The sequence below is a fragment of the Sceloporus occidentalis genome, unplaced genomic scaffold (genome assembly GCF_023333645.1).
Source record: "Sceloporus occidentalis isolate IW3139 unplaced genomic scaffold, rSceOcc1.0.p SCAF_2, whole genome shotgun sequence".
Taxonomy (NCBI): Eukaryota; Metazoa; Chordata; class Lepidosauria; order Squamata; family Phrynosomatidae; genus Sceloporus; species Sceloporus occidentalis.
Window position 1 is genome coordinate 101,553,016 of NW_028316982.1, and position 16,925 is coordinate 101,569,940.

The window sequence follows — 16,925 nt, forward strand, 5'->3', positions numbered from 1 at the left end:
CCTTTTCTCATGTAAAAGAAGCAGTAGTTGCTTGAGATTCATCTTTTACATACCAAGCCCTTTTAGCAATGGGCAATGTACAACTCACAGACCACATGCAGTTCCCCCCCCCCCCCCACAGTGCTGTTTTTGTGATCCCCAGGGGGTAAAAATTAAAATTTTGCCAAAAAATTCTTTCAGTTTTGTTGTTGTTTCAGAATGTCCCCAGATGCATTCTAAAGGATGAGATGGGCATTTCTACCATATTTGGAAACCCCCTGGACTTCCTAGGAGTCAAAAACAATTTTTGCAATTTTTTAAAAAAAATGTTTATTGTCCTGAAATGCTCTAAAATATCTATTGGGGCACATTTTGTGGGGTCCTGGAGCAATTTAGGCCCATAAGAGGTATTTTTTTAAAAAACCAAAACATGATTAGAATGCCTTATATGGCCAAAATATGGGGGGAGGGTTATATGGGTGGAATGGGTGCAGCCTTCCAAGGTCTCCTGTAGGCTTCCATGGTTGCTCATCCATGCAATAAAAGATAAAGAGCTTCTGTCTTACAATGCAATGCTATATATACCTACTCACTAGTATGCGTACTCAGTAGTAAGCACCATGGAGTCTTACAATTATTCTTAAACTTACCATACCTAATTACTCTGAATCAGCAGAATGACCTGTGTGAAGAAGGACCTAATATGCATCCCATGTCAATGTACAATCATTTAAAAAAATAATTAAAATCCTAATTTTCCTCATATTAAATTTCAGGGTGTTGCCATGATGTTCACCTGAGTCTCCTGGATCAAGTCTCTTTGGTATTCATTCTAATGGTAAGGCATATCCCCTTTTGGAACCAGCTATTTGTTGTATGCAGCTAGAGTTGGAGGAGTCCAAGTGTCTAACCCAGGCCAGGAAGGCTGAACTGAGACCATGTTGAAACCCTATAAATAAAGGTAGCAAGTTCTCCACCTACCTCATGTTTGTCCATACTCCACAAGGACCTGTCGGATACTTGTTTGAAATTTGGTTTTGTCAACCCTGGAAACTTAACTGACATGGGGATTTTTGCTGTGTTCATAAACTAAAGTCTTTTAGATTTTTTAGCATCCCTGGGTGCAGAAACCTTTTCATGAAGTGGTACACATGAAGGCAAAATTCCCATCAGTTTTGGTATGAGAAGTAGATATGAAAATACTCGCAAACAGTAAGTATACAAAGACAGGAACTTAGTCGTACAACATATACTTTGCTTTCTCAAGGTCACTGGTATGAATTGACATCTCCAGTTAAAAGTTATCTCAGATATAACAGGACTTGGAAAATTTCTTTGTCCAACTTCTCAGAGAACTGCTGACAATCTTACTCGACTATATAACATGCCCTGATATACAAGTTCCTTTTAACCTAACACTTGCTCCTTTTAATATAACCACTGCTTTTCAAGTACATGGGGGACTTCCAAATGACCTCTCTCAAATGCTTTGAAGAGAAAAATCATATTGCCATGGGCTTTTCCGCCTCAAGAATGATCATACCACCTCAGTTGCCTTTCCTTGGGGAAAGGTATGAAAGATTAAAACAGATTAAAAGTGGTTTAAATGTTTAATATAGATATGCTTGGAAAAGCCTTTTAAAAGGCCAAATTAACAACATACATGGAAGTCAGTTTCCTCAGTGATGCTCCTTTCATTTTGCATCCACTGAGTTTGTAACCATTGGTGCCTTTTTTATATAATAAAAGTCTTACACCATCTCCTCCAAATTAGACAAGGGCATACTCAAAATTTAATATTTACTTTTAGCCTATTATGGCTATGTTACATTCCCAGCACAGACAGCCTGTTTTGATGATGATTCTGATGATAATGACTTTGATGGAGATGATGATGATTCTGTATGGACATACGGTAATTTCTTACTATTACAATAAAACTTGTTTTCCTACATACTCAAATCAATCTCACACCCTCCCAACTTCTCTTTCCCCTCCCATGTCCCTGTTCCACCATGGCTCAAAAGACAAAATGTATGGTGATTCAGAACATTATAAACAAGGAAACTTTCCACCCCATCCCTTTGAGCAGCTCAGATACCCAATAGGCACTTATAGTACATGCAAAGTGAAAGGTGGGAAAGGAAGGTGGGTTGTACCAAGATCTAGACATTTTACTGTTTCCCCACCCAGCCAAATTCCAAGATGGATTCATTAAAACCACAACCAGCCTTCATCCACCTGGAAGAGCTTCCACTAGTTCCATAAATGGCGCTTGCAGTATTCAGTGGCCTATGAGAAAAGGAAAGAACAGGGCATATTACAAAACAAGAAGAAAAAACAGAACATTAAAGAAAATTAATCGGATATCATCTGAGATGCCATCATTGCAACATTTCTGAGTTGCTGTAAAGCAGGTGGGATGAAGTTTTGCAGTGTGTGTGTGTGTGTGGGGGGGGTGAATGATGATACATTCATCCCTTTTTCTAGAAGGTTGCATGCATTGTTGCTTGCCCTCTTCCCATATTCCAGCAACCCAGAAATGGCTATGTTAAGGAGGTTACACATCTTAAAAGCTAAGTTTGGGAAATAGTATCAGGAGATGTGGCTACAAGGCATCTTACATTGTATGTCTCCATAGTTATATATTCTGATGCAGGATCTCAGCTAAGCATGATTCGATGAGGATGTAAAGGAAAATATTTCATAACCCACCCTCCATGAATCAGGACATTGACTTATTTCTAGTTGACAAGCATATTTAGTCCACTGAAGAGCTGAAAATCATGCTTAGTTTTAACTGAGGCCAAGTACTGCAGGGGTGGCTCCATTTCCTTGCGCTATAAGTTCAATGCTCTTATCTTCCTCCTTCAAGAATGTTTCTCTGCTTACCTGGCACTGTGCTGCGGTCTCTGCATTTGTGCACCAGTAGCTAGGACCCCAGGAACAGGTTTCTTGGCCCACAAGGTGAGACGAACGACACGCTCCTATTTTCTGTGGGATAAAGAACAGAGTACAAAACAGAGGTGACTACTGTACTACCATGCCACTGCACCTTTTCTGCAAGGATAGTGACATTGTGTGTATTTCCTTAGATTAAATCTGGGAGAGGCAGAACCCAAAGTGGGTAGAACTCTCTCTCTCTCTCTCTCTCTCCTTCTCCTCTTCCTTACTGATAACAACAATGGTGAGAATTTTGTGCAATTTTTACCCAGTGTCTGCAAACTCCAAGGTGTAGGAGTAGACTATTGTATACAGAAACACATGAGACCACTTTTACATGAAATTCCTGTTCTTCACATAAAAATATAGTTTCCATGCAAACCCCCATGTTTTTCACATAAAATTACTTTCTAAAAAGCCATTTGTACACATGATGGCCAGAATCCTATATGACTTTCACATGTAAGCACTGCAGTTATGATGCTATGCACTGAATCCCACCTCAATCCCCACAATTCGCATTTGCCAGTAGCAGCCACTACAGTCAATGCAGGCCTGTTCCCCTGTTGTTTGGAAATCAGCTTGCTGCTGTGTCCACCCCCTCCCATGAACAATCCCCATTGCTACAGGCAGAAACAAGGTCCCTGATACAATTCCTCCTCACATCAGAAATTGCTCATACATGCAGGGAGATTAGGGACAGGGAACAGACCCTGTTGATTGCAGCAGCTGCTTAAATCCAAATAGGGGTTATGTAAGAACTGTGAATACGTAAAAGTCACAGGTGCATAACTTCAGGTTGCACTTTTGTAACTTTTATACAAAATCCCAGCTAATGTATAGGGTTAGGGTTAGTAACCCTGATCTAGTTCAGTGGACATACCCCCAGGAAAATGTGTATAGCATTTTTCAACAAGCACTTTCCTCAAGACTAAAGCAGCTTTATGGGTTAACTTACAATACAAACAAATGTTGGTTCCATTATCTGTATCAGGAGGCGGACAGCAGCTGGTTCATACTGTGACACAAGTTCATCACACTGTAAAGAAACCAAAAGGAGTACAGCTGAAACTTCTGCAATATACAGGCCCTCTGGTAGAGGAACCCAGTCCTTTGATTAACCTTTTTAATTAATCAATTTAAATTGAATTTCAGTTCAAGCCGAATTCACAGGATCTAAGACTTAATTCTTTTCAGAAAAGAAACCATCTCCTTCTCTGAGTAAAGCCATGAAAAGCAAGAGGTTAGTCTCTCCCAGGAGGGCCTAAAAGAAGCACTGACCTTTTCTCTTTGCCATAACACCACTTCTGGCTTTTTTGAATGTCCAGGTGAGAATACAATGGCAGCAGTGGCTCTTTGGCACTTCCTCTCAAAGGAGTGCTAAGAAAGTAGAGTGGGTTGGTGCTCCCATGACAAACTAAGCTCTAGTGCTTCACCACTTTACTCCAAGAAGGAGATGGTTCCTTTTTTTTAATAAGAGTTAATACTGTACCTAACTCTTGCCTTTACATTTTTGACATGTATGCATTTTCTTAACCCTGCCCATGTCACCTCCCTCCCACATCTCACACCCATGATTTACTGTAGTTTCCTCCTCATCTATCCAGCCTTTAGGGTGAGCATGGACAGTTATCCCTGCTGGAATTCTGTAAGTTCTTTGGCATCATTTTCCTTTGCTTCATCCTTTACACCCTTTGTTACATGCCCCTAAATTTTACCTTTGGTTTATCCACAGGTCATATCAAAACACATAATTTTGTCCCCAAAACTTGTCCTTGACTTATACATCAACTTATACACAAATACTTCATTTGATGCAGATGGATTTGTTCAAATAGCAATTAAGGGAGCAAATAGCCTCTTTTCTCTAATTCAGAATGGGAACATCAAGACAACATTCATGTGATATGAATGTATATAAACTTGGAAGATGTCCACTAATTGGACAAGAAGAAGTTGGAGTATAGAGATCTCCAGATCTTTTCCTCCCTGTCTCCTCCATAGACACAGTTCCTTAGAAAACCCTAAAGCATCTCCTCCATGATGGCTACTCATCATACTTACTGGATAAACCAAAGCTTCTGGCAGAAACTGGCAGCCCTTGGCGAGCATGGAACCAATCTGTGCCTGCGTTTCGTTCTTCTCGAGCTCATCATCAACATATTTAACGACAAGTGTACACACATGGCAGATTTCACTTTCAGTTAATTTTGGTACTTGCTCAAGCACTGCAGTCTCTGAAGGAAGAGAGAAAGAACAGTCCATTAGAGTTTGCAGACTGGAACTAGCTCTTCATTTGTCTTTTGCGTGTGTGTGTGTGTGTGTGTGTGTGTGTGTGTGTGTGTGTGTGTGTATATCCTATTATTTTAAAGACTTGCATAAATAAAGTACTGGAACAAACTTATACTGGAAATAGATAATGGTGAAAGCTAAATATAGCATGCAGCTTGTAAGAATAAAAGAAGGGGCTAGCCTGAGGGAGAGGATTAGAGTTAAGAGGTGACATGACAGGCATGTTTAAATATATGAAACAATGTCATATTGAATATGGAGTAAGCTTGTTTGCTGATGTTCCAGAGATTAATATATGGAACAATGTATTCAAACTTGACGCATCACTGGGATTGGCATCACCTGATGTGGTAACTTATGCTGTCACCCCCTCTCACTGACTTCCTCTGTACCATACCATATAGAATCCTTAGTTATATTGTTTTGTACTGATGTTTTTCATAAATCATAATTCTCATATATCACTGAATGTAATGGAATGTATACAATGAACATATTACTACGCCAGCATAACATAGTGGTTTGAGTGTTGGGCTACAACTCTCGATTCCCTGCTCGACCATGAGACCCACTGGGAGACCTTAGGCAAGTTCAAGGGAAGACAATGGCAAACCTCTTCTGAACAAATCTTCCCAAGGAATCCTATGATAGCTTCACATTAGGGTTGCCGTAAATCAGATTTGACTTGAAGGCACACAACACCACAGTGGTCATAATTGTGACAGAAACAACTAGAAACATTTAAATTATATCTTTAAATTACAATATCATACACACAGCTTAAATGTTTCATGTGATTAAACATTTGGTAAGACGTATTTTTAAAGAAAATTTAAACAAAATTTAAATTTTAACATTTTAAAATTGTAATTTTAAAATAAATCTAGGATCTCTTCTTTCTCCTCCCACTGAGCTTTGCCTCACTCGCACCATCTCTTCAGCATTTTAAATGGAGACAGGCGAATACCACAACCCATTTCTTACAAAAGCCAGATGTTTGGGAAGTGGTGGTGTTGCCCCCCCCCCTCTGGGTGTCACCTGGTGCAGCCTACACACCCAGCACCCCTCTAGTGATTCCCCTAATTCAAACTACATGAAAAGAGATTCCACCTAAACATTAGGAAGAGCTTCCTAATGGTAAGACCTATTCAGCATGAGAATATGCTGCTTCGGAATGTCGTGGGGTGTCCCTCTTTGGAGGTTTTTAAACAGAAGCTGGATGGCCATCTGTCAGGGGTGCTTTGATTGTGTCTTCCTGCATGGCAGGGGATTGGACTGGATCATTCCTGTGGTCTCTTCCAACACTATGATAACATGATTCAAGAGTGTTGGCCTGGAAGTTCAGAAATCCAGGTTCAAGAGCCCAATGAACCCTTGAGCTCACTAAGTGACCTTGGGCCAGTCATTCTCTTTTAGTCTGACCACCCTCACTAGTTGATTATGAGGACAGAATGAAGGAGAGGAAAGACGTGCATAGTGCCTTGAGCTTGCTGGGAGGAATATATATATATATATATATATATATGCAACATACAAACAAACAAACAAATAAAGTTTGGTTTTATCTAGTACCTAAAGGCTAACAATGTAGGTAACCATCAAACATCATTGAGAACAGTGTTCCAGACTGAGGGACCTAATTTCTGACAATCACCTGCAGTGAATTATCTTATCATTCTTCTTTCTAAGCCACTCTGGGGACCTTTTCTGCTTGAAAATCAGTGTACAAATCCTCAAATAAATCGACAAAATTATGGAAACAGATCCTCAAAATTAATCTTTCCTAAACCACAGAGCACAGTATCACAAACCAGTGCTATAACTTACCGCTGCTTAAAGAAATGCCTCTGGGGCAACATCTGAGCATGATGCACACAGATTCAGGTTTGACTGCATCCAAAAGCATAATAACAACAGCCTGTCCATAGGCGTGAACAAAGTCCTTGCATCCATCAAAGAGGTTATGGGGAAGCAAATAGCAAACATTTTCAATTTCATGAACTATTTCCACCTGAAACAAACAAACAAACAAAGCAGAAAGGAATCAGAAAAAGGGAGGAAAGACCCATCATTCACTCCTTTGCTCCAGGAACAGACGAAAGAAAAGAGTTACTAGTATGCTTAATAACCCAGAAAGGGCAGACACAGGCCAAAGACTGGGGATTCTTACTTTTGGGTGCTGGGTAGAAGATGTTTTGTTGTTGTTGTTTTAAATAGATACAGGGATAAGAAGAACTGCCCCTGCTTGACTCCCTTCCTTGCTGGCATGAAAATTAAAACTACAGCCTCCTCACTCTCTCTATACAACTCTCAAAGTTTGCACCCAGTCACCTAAAACCCACTTGATGCTTACATACAAGCAGAGAGAAAAAACCAGAAGCCTCCATGTGAACAGAAATTAGACACTGATTCAAGATACCAAAATTAGAAGCTGTGCGACAGTGCTTTCATCTCCAACCATTAAAATCTCACGAAAATGTACAGTTGCTAAAACATGGTTCTCTAGTTATTGTTAGACTGCAGTCCATCACCTTAGCTAGTACAGCTAAAGATGAAGGATGATGGGACTTGTAGTTCCATCTAGATGGCCACACTTTCCTGATCCTGGGCTAGAAATTTCCTAAATTCCTATCATCCCTCAATATATCCCAGGGGATTTAGTTAAGCTTACTTACTTCTGTGGCATTGTTCTCCACCATGTTTTCTGCTACCTGGATCACTTTCTTACATATACCACAAGCGAAGTGGGAATTTTCTTCATTTGAAGTTTTCTGCAAGACAGAGTTTTTTAAAAAAATCACCTTCCTTTAAAACAGAACAAGCCAAAGTAACGTAGTGAAATCATATTTGCTAGGCCTGAGCCAAAAATAAGTCTTGCATGGAGAAATATTCCTTGGGTGTTATTTCACTAATCACTTGGAAAGTGTTCAAAGATTACTGTCTATTCAGAAAATATTGTCATCAACCAGCCAATCAATCGATCTTTATTTCGTTCATTGACCAGTAATAAATTAAAATAAAAATAAATAGAGTAAAATGATGAAATTAGAATAAATAGACTAAATAGGTAAAATAAGTGAAACAGGTAAAATAATAACAATAAGATTGACAAAACAGAAGAACATGGGCTGTGGTTTCAATAGCACCAGTGTCACAGGCACATAGTCGGAGCTCATGAGTAATTTTCCTATATTTCCCTTCCAGCATTGCTGTTGGGAGAACTTTAAATCGAGCTAATGATAAGGCTCTCCTGAATTTGGGTACTGTAACATGATATATATAAGAAGCTGGATAATTAGTTAACAATTGGTTGTTTAGAAATAGATCATTACTAATAGCAGCAGTTTCTGTCTGCAATGTCTAAGAACCTTTGCCTTATAAATGATTTTGCTTGATCTAATCCTAATTTTAGAATGGTATCACTAGACAGTCCAAGAAGATGCAATTTCTTATGGACAGCAGATTCCCATAAAGACTTATAGTTATCCTCCAAAATTAACTGAGTCCGGCCACCAGGATTATGGTGTAACTTTAGCCAATAAACAAGAATGTTTATCCAGAAATTAGTTTCATCACTCTGAAATGACTTCATTTGCCTGAGCAGTGTCAATACATAGCTAAACCCAATTGCAGTGACATAGTACAGTGATATCATCTCACTCATTCTGCATCCACAATTAATGAGAGATTACCCATATGACTGATATAAGAAGAATTGACTTTGCTCATCCTTAAATCATGTCACATAGACAAATATTACTGGGTACCTAAATGTGGTATCACACCATTCAATATGTGATTCCCAATTGACTATGACTGTCCATATGACTATTCCAGGAACAACAATTTGTAGTATAGAAAATAGAGTGACAAGGAAGAGGTGTTTTTCTCAACATATCCTTATTCCCCCTCCATCACTTTCAACCTATCAATCAAAAAAAAAATTGACCTCCCTCCACCAATACACTTTCAAAACAAAGTATAACTTATATAAGTTTAAAAAATCTAAGCTGAGGGACAGAGCATTATAAGTCTGCCAGTTGTCTAGAATAATAATTTTGCATCTCTTCCTAAACAGACTGGGTGCAATCCAGACTTAATGAAAGATTATGTAAAGATTTTTGTTATTGTTATTTGGGAAATTTGTTCAGTTTCATAGCAAAAAAATTATTTTGCCTCCCTTGAAATGTCTCCGGTCCTTGGCCTAGGCAGAGGCTTCCTGTCAATCCTTCCTTTAGGCAAAATTCATCAGCAACAGCAACACAGATGCTATTCTGTAGTTCCTGTTCAGCCAATGCCTGGGCAATGCTCTCAGTGTCTTGCCTTTTCCTGTCAAAGCAGCAGAGGGCTCTGTTACTCTTACCTCCATGGCATCTGGTACATTCGACTCACGAAGGTGATTAGCTGGCAAAGTATGGAAAGGCGCAACTTTCGAGGAGCCACAGAATCCAATTTCACCACAAATTCTCTTTGGTGGCTGGATGGAGGGGAAATTGATTAGTGAGACCAGAGTCCAATTGCTCTTACTGGCAATACGTTAACATGGTGCTGATTCATGCCAGGGTTTCTTTGGGGTTTAAAACTATTTAAAGGTAAAGGTAGTCCCTTGACATGAATGTATAGTCGTAACTGTCTATAGGGAGCGGTGCTCATCCCCATTTCTAAGCCAGCATTGTCCAAGGATTGCTCTGGTGGCCATGTGGCCATCATGACTGCACCAGACACTGTTACCTTTCCATTTAAGTGGTACCTATCTATCTACTTGCATTTGCACACTTTCAAACTGCTAGGTTGGCAGAAGCTGGGACTAGTGACAAGAGCTCACCCCATCATGCAGCACCCGAGCCTCAAACTGACAACCTTCTGATCTTCTGATTATCAGAATTGATGTCTTAACCACTAAGCCACTAGCATGAAACCAGGTACCAAAATAAATAATTCTGCATGAGTGCAGTTCTTTGAATATTCATGAATAAAATACATGAACTAAGCTTTCTCTTCTCCCTGGCCTGCCTTCATGGTGCAGTTCCAGGATCAAAGTCCTGGACCGCATTACTGTGTTTGTGTTGTGTGTGCATGTAGTTGTGCACACATGCAAATAGCAACATGGTAAGTGACAAGTGATGTAGACAAGAGGTGAGGGTTCACTACAGCTGTCACAATTCACTAAAGCATTCTTTCTTCATTTTAAAAAAAACCCACTCTACTATCAGGACTATTGACAGGGCATGTACATTAATAAACCCATATGAATTTCTAAGCATAAATTTTGTTCTCTGCCTTGGAAATCATACTAGTGAAAGATAGATTATACAATCTCAAAAGATAACAAGTTTGTTTGTTTGACACTTCTTCCAGAATCATAAGAGCTAGGAGAACTGTTAGACAAACAAGGAACCCTCCGTTCACTATTTTGCAATATCCCTGTAACTCTCTTTTATCAGGCAATATTCCCCCTTACCTGATCCTGTGTTCAGCCATGAAATAGACATAGAAAGCAAACAAAGGAAGAGGAAGTTAAAATCATGATAAAGGAACTCAAAGAATAACATTTACAGTGATACAGCTTTTTTAAAATCACAAATTAACTTGCCAGAATCATGCAATAGATCAGCTCTGTACCCCAGCAAGTTTCTTTCAGTAAACAATTGTAAACTGCTAAATCCTCATTCTTAGAAAATGCAACTCTTCCACAGATAAAAAAGTATGAGATGGCTACCCACAGCAGGAGAACTGAGATACTTTCCATTAGGTATGGAATGATATTCTTACCATTCAAAATATGTCTTCACTGATGGATGCTAATAAAGATATCTCATCATGCAGGTGTCATAAAATAAACTGGACCACTTCTGGCCTCCAAAGGCAGAACAGCCTGCTAGCTTCCTCTTCTAACCTAGGCTCCTACTGACAGGCTTTTGCCCACAATCCTTGTTCCATTATATCAGGGGTGGGAATTGTACAGCTCTCAAGATGTTGTCAGATGTAACCCCAGTAGCCCAAGCAAGCATGACCAATGGAGACGGGAAATGCTGGGAGCCAATATTCAGCTACATCTATAAGACTATGATTCCTACCGTTCTGCTGCATATATTCCTCAAAGGCTCTGATGTTTTGCTACTATACATCAACACAGCTACTGTTCTCTTTAGGATTCTCCCCCTCCACCATCCCTAGCTTAATAAGAGGTCAGATACTGTGGAAACAATGGTGACAATTCTTGGACCAGAGGGAGAAGTCTTAATTTCTCTTTTCTAGATAACTGGAATGGATAAGGAATATACAAAATCAAGCCAGTGTGGTATTGTGGTTTGAATACTGGACTAGGGACCCTGGAGGCCAGGATATAAGTCCCCACTCTGCCATGGGAACCCAGTGGGTGAAACCTGAGCAAGTCCCACTCTCTCAGCCTAAAAGGAAGGCACTTGCAATCCTCCAGTGAATCAATCATGCCAAGAAAACCTCATGCTAGGGTCACCAGAAGTCAACTCGACTGGAATGCAAATAAGAACAATACACAAAATCAAGTGCCTGACAGCTGGTAATAGTTATTCCATATATTTGCAAACATCACCACACCTTGCCTCCGCCATCCAGACAGAGTGTTTACCAAATACCCCATGTCCCTATTATCTAACCCTCACTTATGTCAAAGTTCTCATGTTTGTATTATTATATCAATGACATCTTAATACAAATAGCAATCATAAGCTTAGTATACACAGTTCAATTTTGTAGAATGGTACAGAGCTTTTGCATGATCGTTGAGTTGTCCATTAAGTGCTACATTGCTTGGAAAAGACAGCTTGCATTCAACTTACCAATAAGTCTATCAGCAGTTGCACAAACACATGGGCGTATTCATAGACATACTTCTTGCACTATGGAAGTAAAACAGCTGCAGTCATTTACTAATAAATCAACTCCTGATCATCAACACCTTTTTGATGCACACTTTGGAAAATGCCATGCTAGCTCCAAAGCATGCAAATTTTTACATTTCAAAAACTTGTTACAGAAAATCTAGTAAATTTAATCTGATCAATATGGAACAAGAAAGATATGGGTAGAGAAGCAGCCTGTGAAGAACAAGGCAAGACACTTTTGTGATCTGGTTTTTAAACCCATTATAGTTTAATCCAAATAATTTAATTAGAATTTAATCCCTAGATGCAGATTGTCACATTCTAGAAATGTTTGAGCTCCAAGAGATGGTTGACATTCAACTTAACTTTTACCAGTTAGAACTGAACTGAACTGGATAGCCCATTTAAGGAATGACTATACATCCAAATATGCCAGTAGGGGGAAGAGCCGGGTTAGTTCTGCTTTCGGTATGAGCCTCGATTGAGATCCAGCCCATTAACCCTACACTTTCCTTTTTGGCAGGTATATTTCAGCACTGTATTTCCTGCTTTGACTTCCCCCATTCATGTGATTGGGACCTTGCTTTGAAAGAATGGCTGGCCATATATAGGACATTTACTTATTCAGGGCTTCATGCAGCTAGGGTCATTTAAACTGGGTGGGCAACTTTTAAACTTTAGAAACAGCAACCTGGGTTAAATGAGCTGCACCATCTGGACCCACAGATACAACCTTCTTTTACCCTAACCCATGACACTTTACATGACACGTTGATTAAAATCAAATGAAATATCATTCTATAGGGAAGGCTGACTTTCAAGATAGCCTAACTTGGCTTTCTTCAGATTGGTGCTCTATAAATATGTTAACTACAACTTGCTGTGCTGGATGGTGATCATATGAGTTGGAGTTCAACATATAGGGGTGAGGCATCAGATTACGGAAGGCTGGCATAACAAGTATTTGATGCATAATTCCAAATTGCATTGCCAAAATATTAGGAGGGAATTTGGGCCTATTTCTCTATTTCTCTACATTCTTTCTCCAACTAGTCTACCGCTGTTTTTACACTGCAGAATTAATGCAGTTTGACACCGCTTTAACTGCCATGGCTCAATGCTATGGAATTCTGCTATTTGTAGTTTTGTGAGATAGTGATGTCTGTCAGACAACCTTGGTGCCACAACAAACTACAAATCCCTGGATTCCATAAAATGGAGCATTAATTCTGCAGTGTGGCAGCAGTCTAGGAGTTGTAAATACTAAAGAGACAACAACAGAGTAGGGACACAACATATAACTAAACTATTGGATCACAATTAGAAACAAGACTTGAAAAATATTGTTGGATATTTCCATCCTTTCAGCAACAGTGCTGCTGCACCAAAGAGGTACGTGTTTTTCATCAACGAATGTGCTGATGAAAAAACAAAATTCCATCTAAAGCAGGGCTTCCAAATGTTGTCAGGCTCCAGTTTTCATCAGCCCCATCAGCCTGGCCAGTGGTGAGTGGTCATGGGAAAACTGATTCATTAACATCAGAAGTGCTATAGATAATCCGGTTTTGATCTAAACAAAACTAAGCTGTTACAATGGTATTTTATTAAGAAATTGTTGCTTTTAAAAAGGTTCTTCTAATCACTTCTATACATGATAATCCTATCCTTGCATTGATGTTGCCAATGGTAGTCAATCACATAAACATACTGAACATTTTATCAGGTCATTTGTCCATCTTGGCACACTGACATATATCACTTTGCAATTGGAGTAAACAATAAAAGACAGCTACCTCATCTGCCACGTCTGACCCCAGGCGTTCACAAAGCTGTTTGGCATAAGCACTTAAGGACTGAACAAGGAAGGGGCTTCTCTTCAGGTCTTCTTGCAACTCAACAACCACATTTGTGCACTCTTGACAGGGGTTTTCATCCTTCTTCCACCAGAACAAAAGATTAAGAGAGAAGAACAAAAGGTGCTTAATTTTTATTTAATCCAGAAAACGAAGCTGCTAAATCTTCACTAGTAAAAGTGGCAGCATTTAGAAAAGTTCTTAGGTTGCTGAAGTCTTTTAAAAATTTATATTTAGGGTAAGCTTTTAGACATTTACATTTGGGGCAGCAGACTCTATATCCCTAGATCCTGGTGTGTATGATGAATCTTCACAAAGAGTTGGCCATTTGAAGCTTAAGTGTTGCCTTTTTAGACTACACTTCCCAGAATTCCCCAGCTAGCACAGAGACCTCTGGGCTATACTGCAAAGAAAATAAGATCAGACAGCACAAAAACTTCCTGATCTGGAAAATTGTTTAGCCTATCTGTATTGTGCAACTGAGCTTTGCTATAGGCCAGGGCTAAAGGTCTATATGAGGATACTGTCCAACAGGCCAACTGTGGTTTAACAAGGGTGAGGATCATGTGGCCTTCAGATATTGTTGGAATGCGGCTCCTATGTTTCCTTGAGATTGTTGCCACCCACATGTTCCCTACCCCTGATATATATGTATCCATTTATTTATTTACTTATGAAACATAATTGACATAATAGGGCAACATCACACCCAACCTGGTATGTAGCATAGGTCCAAAACACACTACAGAAACAATCCAGTTTGAAACTGCTTTAACTGCCTTGGCTCAGTGCTAGGGAATTCTGGGAACTTTAGTTCTGTGAGACGTTTAGCCTGCTCTGTCAGAGAGCTCTGGTGCCACTCTGGTGTACAATTCCCAGGTTTGCCTAGCACTGAGCCAGGGCAGTTAAAGCAGTCTCAAACTGGATTATTTCTGTAGTGTGTTTTGGACCTAAGATTAAGACTAATCAGGGTGTATCTAACTTTTACATTAAAAGGAACACACATCTTAATACTATGCATAATTATAAAAATTTGCATAAAATGCAAATTAGATGAATGGATATGTGGGCCTGGAATATGACAACCCTATGCTACAGGAATGAAGCTGTTCTCACCCAATTGTTAATTTGTCCAGTTCTGATTCCGCCTTCCTCACTCTACCAAAATGATTGAAGCCAAAGTATAACTTCAATCTGAGGGTCATATCAATTGGATCACTGCTAGCAAAAGGGCTCATACCAATGTCTTACATCTTCAGCTCCACTTGAGCACTTGATTCCTTCTCCCTTTCTCTCTTTCTCATCCCTCTCCCAGCCCTCCCCCATTCTCCCAGCAACATCTATATTCACCCTCCTTTTCCATCCTTCTCTTTCTAATAATACTTTTTATTTATTTATATCCCACTTATTTGGAAAAAATCAATCAAAGTGGCTTCCAACAATTAAAATAATACAGATGTACAGAGATAACAATAATACAAATATATACAAACCCCCCCTTGCTTAAAAAGGAATTAAACCGTTCTAAGATTAAAATTCAAACATTAAAATCAACACATTTATATTAAAATCACACAATATCATAGCACAAAAGCAGTGGGCAAACTCATCATGGCTGGGATTGTACAAATAAAGAATACTCCAAGTATGGGGAATCTATATGTAGCTGGGGGCTATTCCGGGAAGGCCTGCTGGAAGAGATCCATCTTGACCGGGGGTTTTTTAAAGCTATCTTAGGCGCTTTCCAGACTGGTGCTTTGTGCCAGCCTGGATACGTGCTAGGGTTGCCTCGGCGCGTCCTTTACAGACGCCCCACAACCCTAGCACATACCTGCGGCGTGATAATGGCGGTGCCCTGTATACACAGGCGCTGCCATTATAACGTCACGGCCATGCCTCAGACAAACGGCACAGCGCTGGCGTGATGTGCTTGCGCCGCTGCAGGGCGGTTGTGGTGCCCTTTCAGTGGCACCAGAAGGAGCTCCAAAACGGAGCTCCTACCTGAAGAGCACCTCGTTCCCACAGCCACAAAACGGCTTCGGGAACAAAGCCAGGAGAAAGGGGCCGAGCGGTCCCTTTCTCTCCTGGCAGCGGCTCCCGGGCGGCTTCCGGGGTGTCCTGAGGCATGAAGCCCAAGGAGACCCCTTTTCGGGACCAGGGAGGAGTGGCATTTTGCCGCTTCTCCCTGGTCCCGAAAAGCGCCGGATTGCGGCCTTTGGGCTGCTGCTGTGGTTGCCCTGGCCCCAATATGTGCCTGAATGCAGCAGCTGCAGGCCGCCCCAAAGGGGCGGTCTATATCCTGCCTAAGTTGGATATTTTCTGTCATTCTCTTTCTCTTTCGACCTTGATTTCTCCTCGCTTCACTCATCATGATCTTTCTTTTTCCTTTCTCTGTTTCTCCACCAATTTCTCCTTTGCCTCCCTCCCCTAAACCATGAAACCAACTCCCATGTGTTCTTAAAAGTAGTGCCTACAAAGGGGTTGAACCAGAGGTGGGGAAAATTTGGATTTCGACCCCTTCTGCCCAGAGTAGGGCTTAGAAAGCCTAATTTTCAGCCAAAGGGAAAAAAATCTCATTTTTTAGACTTTGTATTCTTTTAACAAAAAATCAATGGTCCTCTCTGAGCAACTATGATTGATGCTTAATGCACTGTGTTTAATGACATCACCAGTGGACATTCTCTGTAAGCTCACTTTGAGGCTTAACATATTGGTTATTAAATCGATTTACCTCTATCCAGTTTAAAGCTGAATTCAGGTAGCATCCTGACCTTATCAGAAGTTTTTTACCACTGAATCTGCCACCAGAATACAACCCAAGTCCATCCCTATTTTCAGAGCTGTTCTGCCCACCATTTTCTTAAGTCAGAAAACAGCCAGTTCCGAAAAGAGCCCAGAGGAGTGGCTCGGGAAGCGAGGATGGACCTGAGCTGTATCTGGGTGGCAGACTCGGCAGCAGAAAACATCTGATAAGATCAGGATACTGCACGAA

General features: G+C 40.3%; 2 protein-coding genes across 2 annotated transcripts in view; both read right to left on the reverse strand.

The window, feature by feature from the left end:
- Window positions 1-1,979: 1,979 nt before the first annotated feature.
- On the reverse strand, window positions 1,980-11,836 carry LOC149318778 (prosaposin-like). Its single transcript, XM_089508355.1, has 8 exons — window positions 11,825-11,836; window positions 9,578-9,691; window positions 7,890-7,985; window positions 7,042-7,225; window positions 4,987-5,159; window positions 3,881-3,961; window positions 2,872-2,973; window positions 1,980-2,271 (listed from the first exon to the last, which is right to left on the reverse strand). Exons 1-8 carry the CDS (start codon window positions 11,834-11,836, stop codon window positions 2,236-2,238), a joined length of 798 nt encoding a protein of 265 aa, XP_089364481.1. The 3' UTR covers window positions 1,980-2,235.
- A 190-nt stretch (window positions 11,837-12,026) lies between these two features.
- LOC149318779 (prosaposin-like) overlaps window positions 12,027-16,925 on the reverse strand; it is a 54,558-nt gene continuing 49,659 nt past the window's right edge. Inside the window, exons 7-8 of the mRNA XM_089508356.1 lie at window positions 13,874-14,017; window positions 12,027-12,095 (exon numbers count right to left, since the gene is read on the reverse strand). Coding sequence (XP_089364482.1) covers window positions 12,027-12,095; window positions 13,874-14,017 — 213 coding nt within the window. The remainder of the gene's footprint in view (window positions 12,096-13,873; window positions 14,018-16,925) is intronic.

Coding starts and splice junctions, on each gene's coding strand:
- LOC149318778 (XM_089508355.1), bottom strand. Junction 7,986..9,577: donor ATGTACCAGATGCCATGGAG/GTAAGAGTAACA, acceptor TCTGTCTTGCAG/AAAACTTCAAATGAAGAAAA. Junction 2,974..3,880: donor AACCAACATTTGTTTGTATT/GTAAGTTAACCC, acceptor TTTATCCCACAG/AAAATAGGAGCGTGTCGTTC.